General features: G+C 52.0%; 1 protein-coding gene across 1 annotated transcript; it reads right to left on the bottom strand.

The window, feature by feature from the left end:
• Window positions 1-7,387: 7,387 nt before the first annotated feature.
• On the bottom strand, window positions 7,388-8,451 carry LOC310887865 (olfactory receptor 14A16-like; the record flags this gene model as incomplete). Its single annotated transcript, XM_083814043.1, has 1 exon — window positions 7,388-8,451. One exon carries the CDS (start codon window positions 8,449-8,451, stop codon window positions 7,516-7,518), a length of 936 nt encoding a protein of 311 aa, XP_083670169.1. The 3' UTR covers window positions 7,388-7,515.
• Window positions 8,452-15,741: the final 7,290 nt, after the last annotated feature.

Raw genomic sequence — 15,741 nt, 5'->3', positions numbered from 1 at the left:
TGCTGCACACTGCCAATACCTTTTCCCTCCCCCTCTGCCAAGGCAATGCCCTGGACCAGTTCTTCTGTGAAATTCCCCAGATCCTCAAGCTCTCCTGCTCAGATGCCTACCTCAGAGAAGTTGGGCTTCTTGCGGTTTGTGCCTGTTTTTTTGGGGGGTGTTTTGTTTTCCTTGTGCTGTCTAATGTGCAGATCTTCAGGGCCGTGTTGAAGATCCCCTTGGAACAGGGATGGCACAAAGCCTTTTCCATGTGCCTCCCTCACCTGGTTGTGGTCTCCCTGTTTCTTAGTACTGCCACATTTGCCTACCTGAAGACCCCCTCCATCTCTTCCCGATCCCTCGACCTTTTGCTGGCAGTTCTGTACTCGGTGGTGCCTCCAGCAGTGAACCCCCTCATCTACAGCATGAGGAACCAGGAGCTCAAGGATGCAGTTAGGAAACAGATTTCATGGATGTTTTTCAGTACTCATAAAGATCCCTTCACTCTCCAATAATGAATCCCAGTACAACACCTTCCAGGCTTGTGTTTTGGTTATTCTCATTATTGTTAGAATTCCTTTTTGTTGTTGTTGTTGTTGTTGTTGTTCCAGTTGTTCTTGTTGTCATTATGAGTGTTTGTGCTCCTTGCATTTCTACATAAGTGTTTGGATTCCCTTCCTCCCCCCCCATGAATTAATGAACCTCTTCTGTCCCATATGGAGGCTGTATAAATGTGCGTCTAGCACTGTGAAGACTCAGTGAAGACTCCTGCATAACATCTCCGTAATAAAATGGAATCACCAGAGTGTACTGACCGAAGGCTGGGATTTCCTTCCCTAACCAGTGTCAAGAATAGGCCCAAAGAATTGCTCCCCACAAGGATCTGTTCCTGTTTTGGTTCAGGGAATGGCTCATTGTTGCAGTGTGACCTCTCAGAGACGAAGGGCTAGATTTAAACTCACCCATGGGTGTCTGCTTAGCTCAAAGAACCTGCACACAACGAGCCAGGCTCTCTGTGAATATAAACAAAAGAAAGGAACCTGCACTGCCTTCTTTGTCTGACGTCCTTCCTCTGAGACCTGGTCTGGATCTGCAGGGGCAGTGCCCGTGTGCAGGGGTGCTGAGGAAAAGAGCCCCATCCCAGCAGCACGGCCAGGGAGCAGCAGCGCTTGGTGCCTGCAGAGCTGCTCTCTTGCCACTGCCGCCCTCTCCTGCTGAGCCCTGCTGGTGGGGTCAGGCCCGGCTGCTCCTGTAGCTTGGTGCCAGTGCTGCTGTGGGGCTGTGCTGGGACTGCAGGCAGGGACAGGCAGTGGGCACGGCAGTGGCACAGCTGGCCTCCACTTGCTGCAGCACTTCCCTCCTAAGAGGGGATCTCCTCCGGGCACTGCCTGAAGGCTGAGGCCTTCCTGCAAAGTTGCCGTCAAGAACAAGCCCAAGGAAGAGACTCCAAAGAGGCTCTGTGCTTTGCTGCTTTCCACAAGGGCTTGGTGTGGTGAGAGCAGAGTCCAGCATGGAGTTTAGGGATCTGGGACTGTTTCAGAAGATCCCTGTTAATTGCTAGTGGCCATGCAGCTGATGAATATTTCTAATTCCTAGACACTCGGGCTCTGCAGAACATGATGGTGCTGATGGCAGATGAGTTTTTTTTTTTTTTTTTTCCTCTGGAGGGAGCCAGGAACTTCCAGGAGAGCCCAGGTGATCTGCAGGGGCAATATGAGCCTGGGAGACAACTGCAGAGTGTGAGCCGGTCCAAGGTGGACTGACCAGAGCTCAAGTGCTCAATCTGGTGAGAGCAGGCAGAGGAGAGTTCTGCAGCCCCGGGGCATGCAGCAGCCCCAGCAAAGGAGTCTGGCGAGTGAATTGTTCCAGCCCTGGGGCAATGGCAGTGACCTCATGAGCTGGGTCTGCGTCCCAGCCTGCCCAGCACGGCCGTGCAGAGTGCCCCTGTGCCCCGGGCACCACAGCCCCCTCGCTCTGCAGAGCAGCACCGCCAGCTGGGGCTGGGGCTGGGGCGGGGGCTGGGGCCGGGGCTGGGGCTGGGAGGGCGCTTCCCCTGAGTGTCTCCTAGGCCAGCTTCAGGCACATGGCTTCTGGACATGAGCATGATCTTCACTGTGCACAAGGAGGTGAGAGACCACAAACAGGCACGGGGCTGGAACATTGCCTGCAACGTCCCTCCTGCCCTAACACCTCACAGGACTGGCATGGAACTTTCTGCTGTGTGTCAGAGAGGCTGGGAGTCCAGCAGCAGTGCCATGGGCTTGAAGGATCACAACCAGCTCACTTCTACCTGGGCAGATCCTGGACTAAGAAGGGGGTGTTTTGTAGGCATCGTATTACGAGGGCAGTGGTGCCTCAGAAGCTCTAAGTCCAGTAGGAAGCGAATGGCTGTTAAATGGCCTGTGAGTTGACTTCTTTCTGAAGTAGCTGACAGGTCATCCCTTGAATCCTGGCTGGGATTTGTGAGCCTAAAGGAGGCCATGACAGGCCAGCAGATGCACCTGCTTTGCACATAGTTTGTGAGATCCTCTCTCCCTAAGTACCTGGTAGGCCCCATTGAGGAAGAGGACTTGCACAGGTGTTGTCATGTCAGAGGTTTCAGCTTTTGCCTCATTCATCCTTCAGGGCTTCTTTCAGTTTTCGACACAGAGGGGGCCACTGCCTCCCAGATGCCTGGGGGAACACAAAGCCGTCATGAGGTCATGGAAAAAGTTACCCTGGGTCCATAGGAGCCATTCTGGAACCAAACCACGTAGGCAGGAAGCGCACTTTTGTGGTGTTGCAGAGCTGCTGGGCACATTGTGCAGGGTGCTCCGACAGCCTTTGTGTCCTTCTCCATGCTGGCTTAGGAGCTGCTTCTTTCTCAGGAACAGAACAGCCAACAGAGGTGAGACAGATACTCTGAGTTCATGAAAGCCATCAGAAAGCTGCCCCTAAGAAGATGACTGATATGGGGAAAAAGGAGGAGCCTGGCCAGGAGAGATGTGAGATTTGGGGGAAGAAAGAAGAGCTTGGAGAGCAGAAGCTAATGATTTTGGAGAGGTAAGAACATTCAGGTAATGTTGATCCCACCATAAAGCTGACTTAAAGCAGTCCTGTGAGACCCTTACCCTATTTTAACCTGTTACGTTAATACCTAAATCTAAATGCCACTCCACACCCTGACAGGAATCCACTGCTCTAATTTTTGACCACAATATCCCTTGAAGCCAAAATTAGTCCATAACCCCTCTCCGTTACCTTTACTCTCTTGCTCACCCTGATCCCTGCCCTTAACACTAGCATTGAAATGCTCTATTTAACCCTAGTCTTCCAGCAGACCTAAACAAAACCCTCAACCAAAGAGCTTGCCCATACCCTAACCGCAGACCTGACACCCCAAGCAGAACACCAAACCCTCCCATGAAACATCTGCTTAATCTCTCACCCAGAAAGGTTCGCCGTAGTCCCTAATGCCATACACGAACAACTATCACCAAAGCCTGTCTTCCTGTGCATTAACCTTCTCACCTTTAACCCTTTTCCTAACCCTTAACTTTAGGTTCTTGTTCCACTGGGGGAGGGCAGGAATCGTGAGATTGCGGTGCATTCAAAGGTGAATGTGAGGGACCATGGATCTGAGCAGCTTGTAGGTCACAAGGAGGAGATGGGTGGGAATGCTCTGATGAGCTCAGCTCTGCTTCAGGATCTCCTGCCCCAGCAGGACGAATGTGACTGTGGAAGGGACTGTGAGGTCACTTCTGTCTCTGCAGTTGATAGGGCAGCAGCAGCAACGTGTCACGGAAAGGGACTGTGAGGTCACTTCTGTCTGAAGTAGCTGACAGGTCAAACTTCTACCTAGGATCTGTACTTTTCAGCTGACATCTGCCAGTGGTTGTGCAAGTCCAGCAGAAGGCACCTGGTTGGCATGCTGACTGTGGGATCCCCTCTGCCTACATACCCAGGAGGACCCAGACAGAAAGAAGGCCTGAATATGGGTTGTACTGTCCCTTCTGCTCAGGTACATGACTGGACAGCAGGTGGCACAAGGCTTGGTTGTGTCTATGCAAGAAGCTGCAAGGCCAGCAGCAGGACCATGGTTTGGAAGATGCTGGTGAGGTGACTTCTGTCTGGTTGGCTGACAGGCCACTAGAAGGCTGATGGGTTGGGATGCCTACTACAGGAGTGGTTTCCACCCTGATGGAGCTTTCCTTGGTAGTAGGAAAGAGCAGGAGAGAAAAAAACGGCCAGAAAGTGCACCTTGGAAGGTTGGCACTGGTCATAAAGAAGGAATGTCCCTCAAAGTGTTGTGCTGTGGTGCTAGAGGTCACCCAAAGAGTGTCTGTGATCAGAACATGGCTTTGTGTTTCAAGGAACAGCTGGTGAGGGTTGACAAGACATCAGTGAAACCACGGAAATGCCGGGATGAGAGCAAGGTGGTGAACAGAGATGGGTGTCTGCAGCCTTCAAGGAAATAGGGCAAAGTGTGGGGCAGCACAGGAAATCCTGGAGAGGACAAAGAGGTGGGTGCTGGCAAGAAGAGAAGGCCCCAGCAGCCCTGACATTTTTGTCCCCTTGCATAGAGCTTCTGAGGAGATGAGATATAGTCATTGCAAGGGCGGTCACTGCTTTCTTGAGACCCTGTGCACAGGCAGGGAGGTGTCATACCATTGTTCTCATGGCATCACACTGCCCACCACATCCCACAGACCCCCAGCAAGAGCCCTGAGCCAGACATGGGGGTGCAGGATCTTCCCTCCCAGTGGCTGGAGTCAGGACCTGGCCCTTTTACTTCACCACAACAAACGCACAGTTTTCTCAGCACAGTGCTTTGCCTATCTGTAAGGATGGCCTCCAATTATCTGCCCTAACAAGTCCCTGAGGAGAATCTCTTGGTAATGGCCCTCAGTGGGGCCCATTAATATTCCAAGTCACTTCAACTTTTCCTTCTGACTTTACTTTCTCAAGCAGTTGCATCATTCTCCTCTCAGTATCTCAGGTTCAGAGACTGAGCACCAAAATCCACCATGGAATTCATTAAAATGCAGAAACACCTAAGGAAACATATGTCTTCCATAGTTTTATTCAAGTCTTCAAGACTTGGACAGCTAATTGGAGAGCTTTCATGGTGTAGTTAAGGAGGAAGATTTCAAAAAGCACCTAATAAAAATCTTTTCTCATTTTAAAAGCTGAATTTTGTTGCATTTCAGCTTTGAGCATCTTTCTTCAATTGATATTAATCCAGGGCTTCTCCTATGGAGATGTCCACAGGGAGGAAAAGCAGACTCTTGAGGTCTGACAGTGCATGGACAACCTTGCTCCTCTCCACCCCAACCCTGACATTTCTCTCATTGCCACCTGGCACTCGCATCACTTTTCCTTAAACCAGACTTCTGCACTGAAGTCTGCAGCTGGATGTTACGGCCCCTTTGCACCAGCTCCCAGCTGCTTTCCTCAGAGACCTGGCTGCACACAGCCACAGAAGGGTTTTTCCTTATTTTAAAACAAACAGCAGGAAAACATGCAACAATTTTCCAAATAGTAAAGCAAGCTCCTCATCTTGAATGTCTCCAGTGAGGTTTACCTTCCCCAAAGGATGACTGTGAATTAAGCTTTTTATACTGATTGATAGGAAATTAAAAGTATTAAGATTAGTATTATTCCATATGATCCTAATTCAATGATAAATGATGAGGAGCTTGCTACAGAAACAATTAGGCAGACTGATAATAAATGGGCAAGCCTGTACTCCCTGAAGCTCAAAGCAGCAACTGGGTCAGTCAGAGCGGTCTGAATGGTCAAAGGGTAAGGGGAGGGCAAAGCAGGAGAACCATGGGAAGTGCATAGGTCCAGACAGGCAGCTGGAAAGGGAACATTCAACAGGGATTGTTTATACAAGGTGGGTGGAAGTACCTGGAAGATGAGGGAGTACACCATGATGGACAAAGCGATGACAACGCAAGTACAGGTGACCATCAGTATTTCTTCTCCTGTGATGAATATAGATCCTGAAAATTCACCTGAAGACGGATATAGATCACTGGTGAAGGAACTGTCTTTTTGTGCCATCACCAATGTGGATTACAAAAACACTTCCGCACATAACAGTAATACATCCCACCCCATCTTTGTCATCCTGTGGGGCAGGGGAGATAGAGCTGACAGCCAAGGGACACATGTGGGTGTGGAAGGTGGGGCCCAGCAGAGACAAGGAGTCAAGGCAGTGGGTGGGGGAGGCCAGGAGAAGCAGCCCAAGGGGTGGTGCTGCTTGTGAGCACACATTTGTGCCAGCAGCCTGAGTGGGCAGCAGCAGTCCGGAGGCGAGGGGAGGCCAGGAAGCGCATGCCAAGAGCGCTCCTGCCAGCAGAGACAAGGCCGGGGCTGAGGGGAAGGGGAGAGGCAGGCGCAGGGCAGGGGGCTGCAAGGGCCATGCTCAGCTCTCTGCCCCTGCAGCAGTTGCAGTGGCCCTCAGCAGATGTGCTGGCTGGCATGTACTGGGAGGTACTGGCATGCATCAAAGAGCATCAAGGAGAGCGCTGGAGAGGGCCGGGGCGAGGTGGGTGGCAGAGCCCCGGGCAGGGGCTGGCTGGGGGTCCCCTCTGCTGCAGCCACTGCACAAAGCGTGGCAGGAAGAGGGCAGGCAGGGCTCGTGGGCAAGGGGCAGAGCCTGGCCCTGGACGCTCCATGACCATCTGCGGTCATGGCAGGCTGCGGTGAGGGGACGAATGCCCTGGGCCCCCTTCCTGCTCTGCCTAGGCCAGCAAGGGCCCAGAGCATCCTCCTCTCCCCTGCCCCTGCAGCTCTGGGCTCCCTTCCCCAGCCCTGGCTCTGCAGCACCAAGCCCTGCAGGGAGCCCTCCCCTGCATGCTCCCACCACTCCCTGACGCTGCTGTTGCCCTCTGCCAGGCAATGCCCAACGCAGCCCAGCTCCTGCCCACCTCTCCCCACCTCCCTGCCCTCTCCCCAACACAGCCCAGCCCAGCCCAGCAGCCCAGGCTGGGCTGGCCCCAGGGCAGTGCCCACCGCAGGCTGCTGCAGGGCTCTGGGCCCGGCCACCACAGCCCCAGCCCCTCGCAAGGCACCCCAGCTGCTGGGACAAAGGTGGCTCTGGGCCTCCCCAGCAGCCCCCAGACTGGGGCTAGCCATACCACAGGAAATGGAGGTAAGTGAAGCTGCAGACTGCCCCACCGAGTAGTGAGGGGCAGCCCCAAAGGCCACTTTATTCTAATGTGGCAGCTGGGCTCTTGGCCCTGAGCCCCTCCTCCATGCTGGAGTTGCTCCCCCTACTGCAGAGGAGATGGGAAGAGACAGGCCCTGAGACCAGTGAATCTCTCATGCCTTCTTTATTGACTTTCTCTGCACAGGAAGATTGGTTCTTAAAGTACCACAGACGACTGGGTCAAAACAAAAATCAACAGGTAGGAGGATAAGAAGAAACTTCTTTAAATAAAAATAATACTATCACATGTTGGAAAAAGTAATAATAAAGACAATTTCAAAATATTTTCCTAACATTTTGTGAGAAACCCTGTTACTACTGTTAACATGTTGGGCATATTACCAATGCTGAAGAAGCATGTATGCAAATAGTTTCCTTACTGCATTGTTCAGTTCCTGGTTCCTCATGCTATAGATGAGGGGGTTCACTGCTGGAGGCACCACCGAGTACAGAAATGACACCAGCAGGTCCATGGATGGGGAGGAGATAGAGGGTGGCTTCAGGTAGGCAAAGAAGCCAGTGCTCACAAAGAGAGAGACCACGGCCAGGTGAGGGAGGCACATGGAAAAGGCTTTGTGCCGGCCCTGCTCAGAGGGCATCCTCAGCACGGCCTTGAAGATTTGCACATAGGACACCACAATGAAAACAAAACAACCAAATGTTAAAGAAAGACTAAAGACAAGTAGTCCAACTTCCCTGAGGTAGGCATGTGAACAAGTGAGCTTGAGGATCTGGGGGATTTCACAGAAGAACTGGTCCACAGCATTGCCTTGGCAGAAGGGCAGGGAAAATGTATTGGCCGTGTGCAGGACAGCATTGAGAAAGCCACTGCCCCAGGCAGCTGCTGCCATCTGGGCACAAACTCTGCTGCCCAGGAGGCTCCCGTAGTGCAGGGGCTTGCAGATGGCAATGTAGCGGTCATAGGCCATGACAGTGAGGAGGGAATACTCTGCTCCAAGCAAGAAGAATAAAAAGAAGACCTGGGCAGCACATCCTTCATAGGAGATGGCCCTGTTGTCCCAGAGGGAATTGGCCATGGCTTTGGGGACAGTGGTGGAGATGGAGCCCAGGTCGAGGAGGGCGAGGTTGAGGACGAAGAAGTACATGGGGGTGTGGAGGCGGTGGTTGCAGGCTACAGCTGTGAGGATGAGGCCGTTACCCAGGAGGGCAGCCAGGTAGATGCCCAGGAAGAGCCCGAAGTGCAGGAGCTGCAGCTCGCGTGTGTCTGTGAATGGCAGGAGGAGGAACTCGCTCACTGAGCTGATGTTGGGCATCCGGTCCTTTCCAAGGAGGAAAAAACATTAATAAAGTCAACATACCTGGGGAAAAAAAAAAAAAGCTTTAATAAACAAGAAGACATACCTGAGAGAAACTTGTTCCATTTCTCATATAACCCTCCTGAAAACAATTTTCCCCTTTCAGGCAGATATTTAGCAGGTTGCTTTCATGCGCTCTGCTTGATGCTGCCTGAGGGTGGCCCTGTGAGCAGGGATTCTGCTGTGGGCAATGCAGGAATCAGTCTTGCCCCACAGCCAGAGGTAAAGAGGAACATAGGGTAATCTCAGATTCAATCACCTGATAATAAAGAACTTTTCCATATTGTTACTCATAATTCACCCAACAGCAGAGCAGGGCTCTGAGGATTTATATTTTTGTTTTCTGTCTAGCTGCCCACTCCATCCGGAGGACATTTTCTAAGGCATAAATCCTGGGCATTTCAAGTGAAACCTTGTGGATCCTCAGACACAAGGGGACGGAGCCTTCAGTGCAGTGTCCCTCAGAGAGGACAGCCATGTCTGGTCTCATTTGACCTGTGCTGGCAACACTTTGTGGTGCAGGACAATTGCACTCAGAGGTTCATAGAGGCACAGATTCATCGAATATCCTGACATGGAAAGGACCCACAAGGATAACCAAATCCCACCCCTTAATCGGTACATGAACACCCAAAAACTGGTCCATATGCCTGAGGGGGTTGTCCAAATGTCTGTTGAATTCTGGCAGCCTCAGTGCTGTGACCACTTCCCTGTGGTGCCTGTTCCAGTGCCTACAAAACCGTGACAATGCTGGGAGTAAAGGAATCCAGGTTCAAAGGGCACATCTCCAGACCCCTCACCCTGTCCCTGTACCCCCCTACCAGCCAAGCACACCAAGGGCTCGCTCCATGTGCATCTGAAAGCCCCATCCCCTGCCAGCCTGGAAACAAGAACAGCAGCAGCACGGCCAGGTGGAGAAGCCAGGAGGAATGCCAGCGTGCTGCTGCCACAGAAGGCAAGGCCAAGGTGGGACAGACACTCAGCAGACCCTCCTGTGCTGCAGCTCTGCCTGCACAGGAGGCAGCTCCTGCTGGGGACACCGGGGGCTTGAGGGCAGAGGCTCTGCTGGTGGGAGAGGAGATCAAGGGGTGTCCCAGGGAAGGTGCCTGCCCTGCAGGGGATGGCAGGGAGGTGCCTGAGCCCTCCCTTGCACAGCATTTCTGGCAGTAGCTCCCTCTCACCACCTGCCCATGTCCCTGCTGGGAGCTGGTTCTGTGTCCCCATTTCTCCTCTCTGTCCATACTCACAGACCCCATCCCTGCCTCCCCTCCACTGCAGGAATCTGAAAGCTACAGAATGCAGCCATACCCTTCAAGTAGCCCCTGCCTTGGTGTTCCTTTTGAACAAATCAGATCATAAATTCCATTCTCTGAAGCATCTTCCACTCTGTGCTGGAGTAACAGAGAGAACTATCCAGAAGATGATATCAGGCATCAGATATGCCAGCTGTAGGAGACCTCTCTGGGAACTGCATGTGCATTGCCCTCATGCCAGAGACTCACGGTGCCAACAGCCTGCAGATCTGTCCTGCCACACGCTGCCCTGTTGTTGTGCTCCTCACTGCCTCCAAGCCCTCTCTCCTTTTCTCCTCTCCCTGTGCCACCTGCGGTCAGAGCCTCCAGCCCTGCTGCGCTGTGCAGAGGAGCTGCTCGTGGGCAGAGCTGTCTCTGCAGCGCTGCCCGCTTGCCAGGAGCTCCCCTTGGTCCCAGGAGCCCGGCGCAGCTCAGCAGCACAGCACCTCACCATAACATCACTTGTTGGGCTCCCTCGAGGTGTCCCCAAGGCCTCAGGGCTGACAGCTCCTGAAGGCAGCAGGGTCTCTCCTGGGGTGTGGTGTTTGAAGCAGACTGAAGTCATCACCGACTGCTCCTCTCTGAACATGGCAGAGATGTATTTTAGAAGTGTGATTTGTGCTGTTAGAGTCTGGTTGTCAAGCACGTTGTGCTTTAACCTGGCAGGCAGCTCAGCACCACACAGCTCACCCTCACCCCCAAAAGCTCACGTGTTGAGATAAGGGCAGTGTGATAGGACAGAAAAGGAAGAGAGAATAATGATGATAATGATAATAATAATGATATGTACAAAGCGAGGATGCACAATGCAATTGCTCACCACCGTGCTGAACGATGCCCAGCCCATGCCTCTGCAGTGGCCCCCTTGACCATGGCCAGCCTGCATCAGGATCCAGTGTGCCGGTCTCTTATTTTTTTTTCAGTGCAAAATCGTATTTCAGAAGGATTTGGTACATGTTCTTCCCTTTCTCAAGAACAACCTATGCTTTCTAACCCCACATAATAATGCCATCAACGTACTGCTGGTATTCAGGAGTTTCCCCCAGTTCCAGGGCAGTCTGAATCAGTCCATGGCAAATGGTAGGGCTGTGTTTCCACCCCGCGGCATTTGATTTCAGGTGGACTGGACTCCCCTCCAAATTAAAGCAAACTGTGGCCTGCATGCTGCTGGCAAAGGAATGGAGAAAAATGCTTTAGGGATATTAACTGTGGCATAGCAGTAGGCTGCCTTTGACTCCAGTTTGTGTCGATGGGGGAGGGGGAGATCATCAGGGATGCAGGGGATAAGGTACGGGATGACATGCCATCCCACTCACGCCAGCTGAACACCAGAGCCAGCAAAGGATGCCCAGAGCCTAGAGAGGGAACAGAGCTTAACAGGAGAGCTACCGTAGGCCCACATGGACGAGTTAAAGTTGCCCCATGCAGAAGGGCAGACGCATTGGGAGCCCAACTCAAATGTCTCTATGTAAATGCACGCAGCATGGGGAATAACCAAGGGGAACTGGAGGTGTGTGTGCGGTTGCAGGGTTATGATCTCGTTGCAATGACTGAGACACGGCGGGACATCTCCCATGACCAGAATGTGGCCATGGACGGCTTTGTGATTTTAGTGAGGTCAGGCCAGGAAGGCGAGGTGGTGGAGTTGCTCTTTATGTCAGTGAGCAACTGGAATGTATGCAGCTCTGCCTAGGGGGGGACAAAGTGCAAGTCGAGAGCCTATGGGTGAGGATCAAAAGGCAGGCCAACAGGGGTGACAGTGTGGTAGGTGTTTACTACAGGCCACTGGATCAGGAAGAGGAAGTGGATGAGGCCTTCTACAGGCAGCTGCAAGTTGCCTCATGTTCTCAGGCCCTGCTTCTTATGGGGAACTTTAACCACCCAGATATTTGCTGGGGAGACAACACAGTTCAGAACGAACGGTCCAGGATGTTGCTGCAGACCATGGCAGATAACTTCTTGATGCAGCAGGAAAGTAAGCCAACAAGGAGAAGGGCACTGCTGGACATGGCACTAACAAACAGAGATGGTCTAGTTGGAAGCGTGAAGGTTGAGGGCAGTCTTGGCTGCAGTGATCGTGGGATGTTGGAGTTCAAGATCCTGGGAGAAGGAATCAGGGCAAAAGGAGGACTGCAACCCTGGATTTCAAGAAAGCTAACTTTGACCTCTTCGGGGACCTAATTGGAAGAATCCTTTGGGCCAGGGCCTGAGGGGAAAGGGTGTCCAGGAGAGCTGGCTGATATTCAAACACCACTTCCTCCAAGCTCAGGGTTGGTGCATCCTTACAAGAAAGAATTCGAGGAAGGGAACAGGAGAACTGCGTGGATGGGCAAAGAGCTCTTGGGAAAACTTAAACAGAAGAAGAAAACGTACATGATATGGAAGAAGGAACAGACGACTTGGGTGGAATTTAAGAACATTATCAGAGAATGCAGGGATGCAATGAGGAAGGCCAAGGCCCAGTGAGAATTACATTTAGTGAGAGACATCAAGGATAACAGGAAGACCTTCTTCAAATACATCAGCAGCAAAAGGAAGACTGAGGAAAATGTGAGTGCTCAGCTAAAGGAGGTGGGTACCTTGGTGATGGCGGATACAGAGAAGGTGGAATTACTGAATGCCTTTGTTGCTTTGGTCTTCAATGCTAAGGCTAGAACCCAAGCACTACTGAGCCTGGAAACAAGAGGGAAAACCTGGAGGGAAGAAGACTTTCCCCATGGTGAAGGGGATTGTCTTAGAGGTTATTTAGGCAAGGCAGACACCCAGAAATCTGTGGGTCCCAATGGGATGCACCTGAGAGTGCTGAGGGAACTGGCAGGCGTTATTGCTAAGCCACTCTCTATCATGTTCAAAATGTCTTGGAGGAGAGGAGAGGTGCCTGAGGACTGGAAGAAAGCCAACATTACTCCAGTCTTCAAGGAGGGCAAGAAGGAAGACCCAGGCAACTACAGGCCAGTCATCCTCACCTCCACCCCTGGAAAAGTGATGGAGCAGCTCATCTTTGAGGCCATCTCTAAGCACATGGAGGAAAAGAAGGTGATCAGAAGCAGTCACCATGGATTCATCAAGGGGAAGTTGGGTTTAACACACCTGGTAGCCTTCTACAATGAGATGACTGGATGGATGGATGAGGGGAGAGCAGTGGATGTTGTCTACCTTGACTTCAGCAAGGCTTTTGACACTGTCTCCCATAACATCCTCCTGGGCAAGCTCCGGAACTGTGGGATCCATGAGTGCACAGTGGGGTGGATCAAGAACTGGCTGGATGGCAGAGCTCTGTGTTGTGCTCAACGGTGTCGCTGGGTCTGTTTAGCCTAGAGAAGAGGAGACTGAGAGGGGAAATTATCAGCCTTTATAAATACTTGAGGGGACAATGTGAAGCGGATGGGGCCAAACTCTTCTCAGTGGTGGTGAGTGATAGGACAAGGGGTAATGGGTATAAATTGAATGACAGGAGATTTCATTGTCATATGAGGAAGAACTTCTTTACAGTTTGGGTGACAAAGCAGTGGAATAGACTGCCCAGAGAGGCTGTGGAGTCTCCTTCTTTGGAGATATTCAAAATCCGCCTGGATGCGATCCTGTGTAACATGCTCTAGGTGAGCCTGCATGAGCGGGGTTGGACTAGATGATCTCTGGAGGGCCCTTCCAACCTCAACCATTTTGTGATTCTGTGATTCTGTGATTCTGTGAAATAATAATAATAAAAAAATGTTTTTCTGTTGTTGTTCTTCTCGGGTTGTAAGAAATCTTCATTTTCAGAATTTTGTAGCTTGTCTAGAAGATTTATGATTTTTTTCATAAGTCTGGGACATGTCCCAGCAAGATGAGGACGTTCCCTCTATGCAAATATAAATTTATATAGATATTTCCAAAAATGCATGTCCTCCCAATAACATAAATGGAGGTATTATATCCTCCAAAAGTATTTGTCTTGGCATATTTCACATCTATGTTTCATATTTAAATGAATTTCGGAGCAATAAAGTCTTTAGATCCTGCCTTTACTTCTTTGCCATTGGGCTACAGCTGCTAGCACTTTCCTCATATCATCTCTGTTTATGACCCAGAGAAATCTGACACCACAAATGTCACTCAATTGTCACTCTGGCACCTCCAATGTCACCAGGGGTCTGCATCTGAACATCTCCCTCCTGCCTTCCACCTCCATTAAATGTGCTGGCAGCTGAGACACGCAGCAGACATGCAGATGTCTGGTTTGTGCCCACCTGAACAAAGGCAAGAGGAATCCCAGCTCCTGTGGGCTTGTGTGAGGCATGGGAGAGGCAGCAAAGACCCCTTCTAGCCTGTGGACTGCAAACAAAGAATGAGATGCCTTGGTTGACTTAGATGAAAAACTTTCCTCATTGGGGGAAGGCAGATCCCTCCCTGTCCTTGCCTGGGTGTTCTGCCTAAAACCAGGACATGGAAAGGTGATTCTTGGACCTCACACTTTTCCTGATATGAGTAACGACAGTGCTGGAAATGAGTTTTCTTCTCCAGTGGAGGGAAGGAACATCAGTGATTGCTTCAGTCTGTTTCAAAGTCCATTCCCCTGGAGGCCCAGGGACTTGTCAAGAGCTCCCTGTGCTGCTGAGCTGGGCTGGGCTCCTGGGCCCAAAGGGAGCTCCTGGCAAGCGGGCAGCGCTGCAGAGAGACAGCTCTGCCCAGGAGCAGCTCCTCTGCACAGCGCAGCAGGGCTGGGGGCACTGCCTGCAGGGGACAAGGGCAGCTGAGGGAAGGGAGGGAGATGTTAAAGGCAGTGTGGAGGGGGGATGCTGGGAGCTCACTGCAGGAGAAATCTTCCCAGCCCTGAACAGGGTAAGTCTCTGGCTGCAGGGCAACACAGCTGTTGTTCCTGGAGCCATCTCCTGATTTCCTGGCAAATCCCACAGCCTACGGGATTTTTCAGAAGAACCCTCAGAGTTTCTTTGTATAAGAGGGGAGTGAAAATTCTCCAGAGCAGGGATTACCTGCTAAAGCTGTCAGAGGGACAGGACATGAGGGTTCCTTCTCACGAGGCTGGCCGCAGGCTGTGCAGCCAGGGTGCAGGCAGGGGTGGCCAGGGCTGTGGTGCAGAGCAGGGTCCCTGCTGTGCCCCAGGGGCTGTGTCCAGGGGCAGGGCCTCTGCTGCCTGCCAGGCTCAGCACTCAGCCTGCCCGGGGAGCAGCCCAGGGGCTGCGGGGAGAAGCTGTGGGTGGAAGGAGCCCCCCAGCAGGGCAGGGCAGGGCAGGTCAGAGACCTGCTGGAGCCCAGATGCTACTGCCTGGGGCAGGCTGCTCAGAGCTCCACAGCACCCCCAGGGCATCTTTGTGGGAGATTCTTGAAAGGCAAGAACAACACCTCCTGTACCTGAAGGGAAGGCACTCTCTGAGGTCTCTGCTTTAATCTTCCTGCTGCTGGAGGGCAGTCGGGATGATAATGGTGTTGTCAGGTTTGTAGAAGAGACTGAAACTCAAAGAGCATTTCACTGAAAGAGACCTGTAGGTCTTTGAGGAACCTCACAAACTCGCTCCACGCTCTTTAACCTACAGACAGCACCAACACCACCTTCATTGTTTCTTGTGGGATTGTTGGAACTCCCTCTCAGCACCTTTAAGTAGGGAGATGCCTCTGGCCAGTGGACGGCTGAGATCCATCCCTGGTGCTCTTTACCATATACTGTATGGCAGTACTGACTCCTGCTGAGTCTACAGAGGATCTGCATGGTCTCTGTGGCACCCTTAGGCAGAGAAACCCAGAGCTCCAGGCAGGAGCAAGTCTTCTTCAGATGAAGATGCAGTGAGGATGCAGTCTTGGTGAGGAGGTTTCTGTGAAATATGGTTTAGGTTTTCCCCGGAAAAGTCTCTCTAACTTGTCACCATCTATTCCCCCATGGACAGCCAACCATGCCCTGAGGAAGCAAATGTCCAACATCACCTTCCCCAACGAGTTCCTCCTCCTGCCATTCGCAGAC

This window comes from Anser anser (genome assembly GCF_964211835.1).
Source record: "Anser anser genome assembly, chromosome: 29".
NCBI lineage: Eukaryota > Metazoa > Chordata > Aves > Anseriformes > Anatidae > Anser > Anser anser.
The sequence above is the reverse complement of the archived record's forward strand: the minus strand, read 5'-3'. Positions and strand labels throughout refer to the sequence as shown.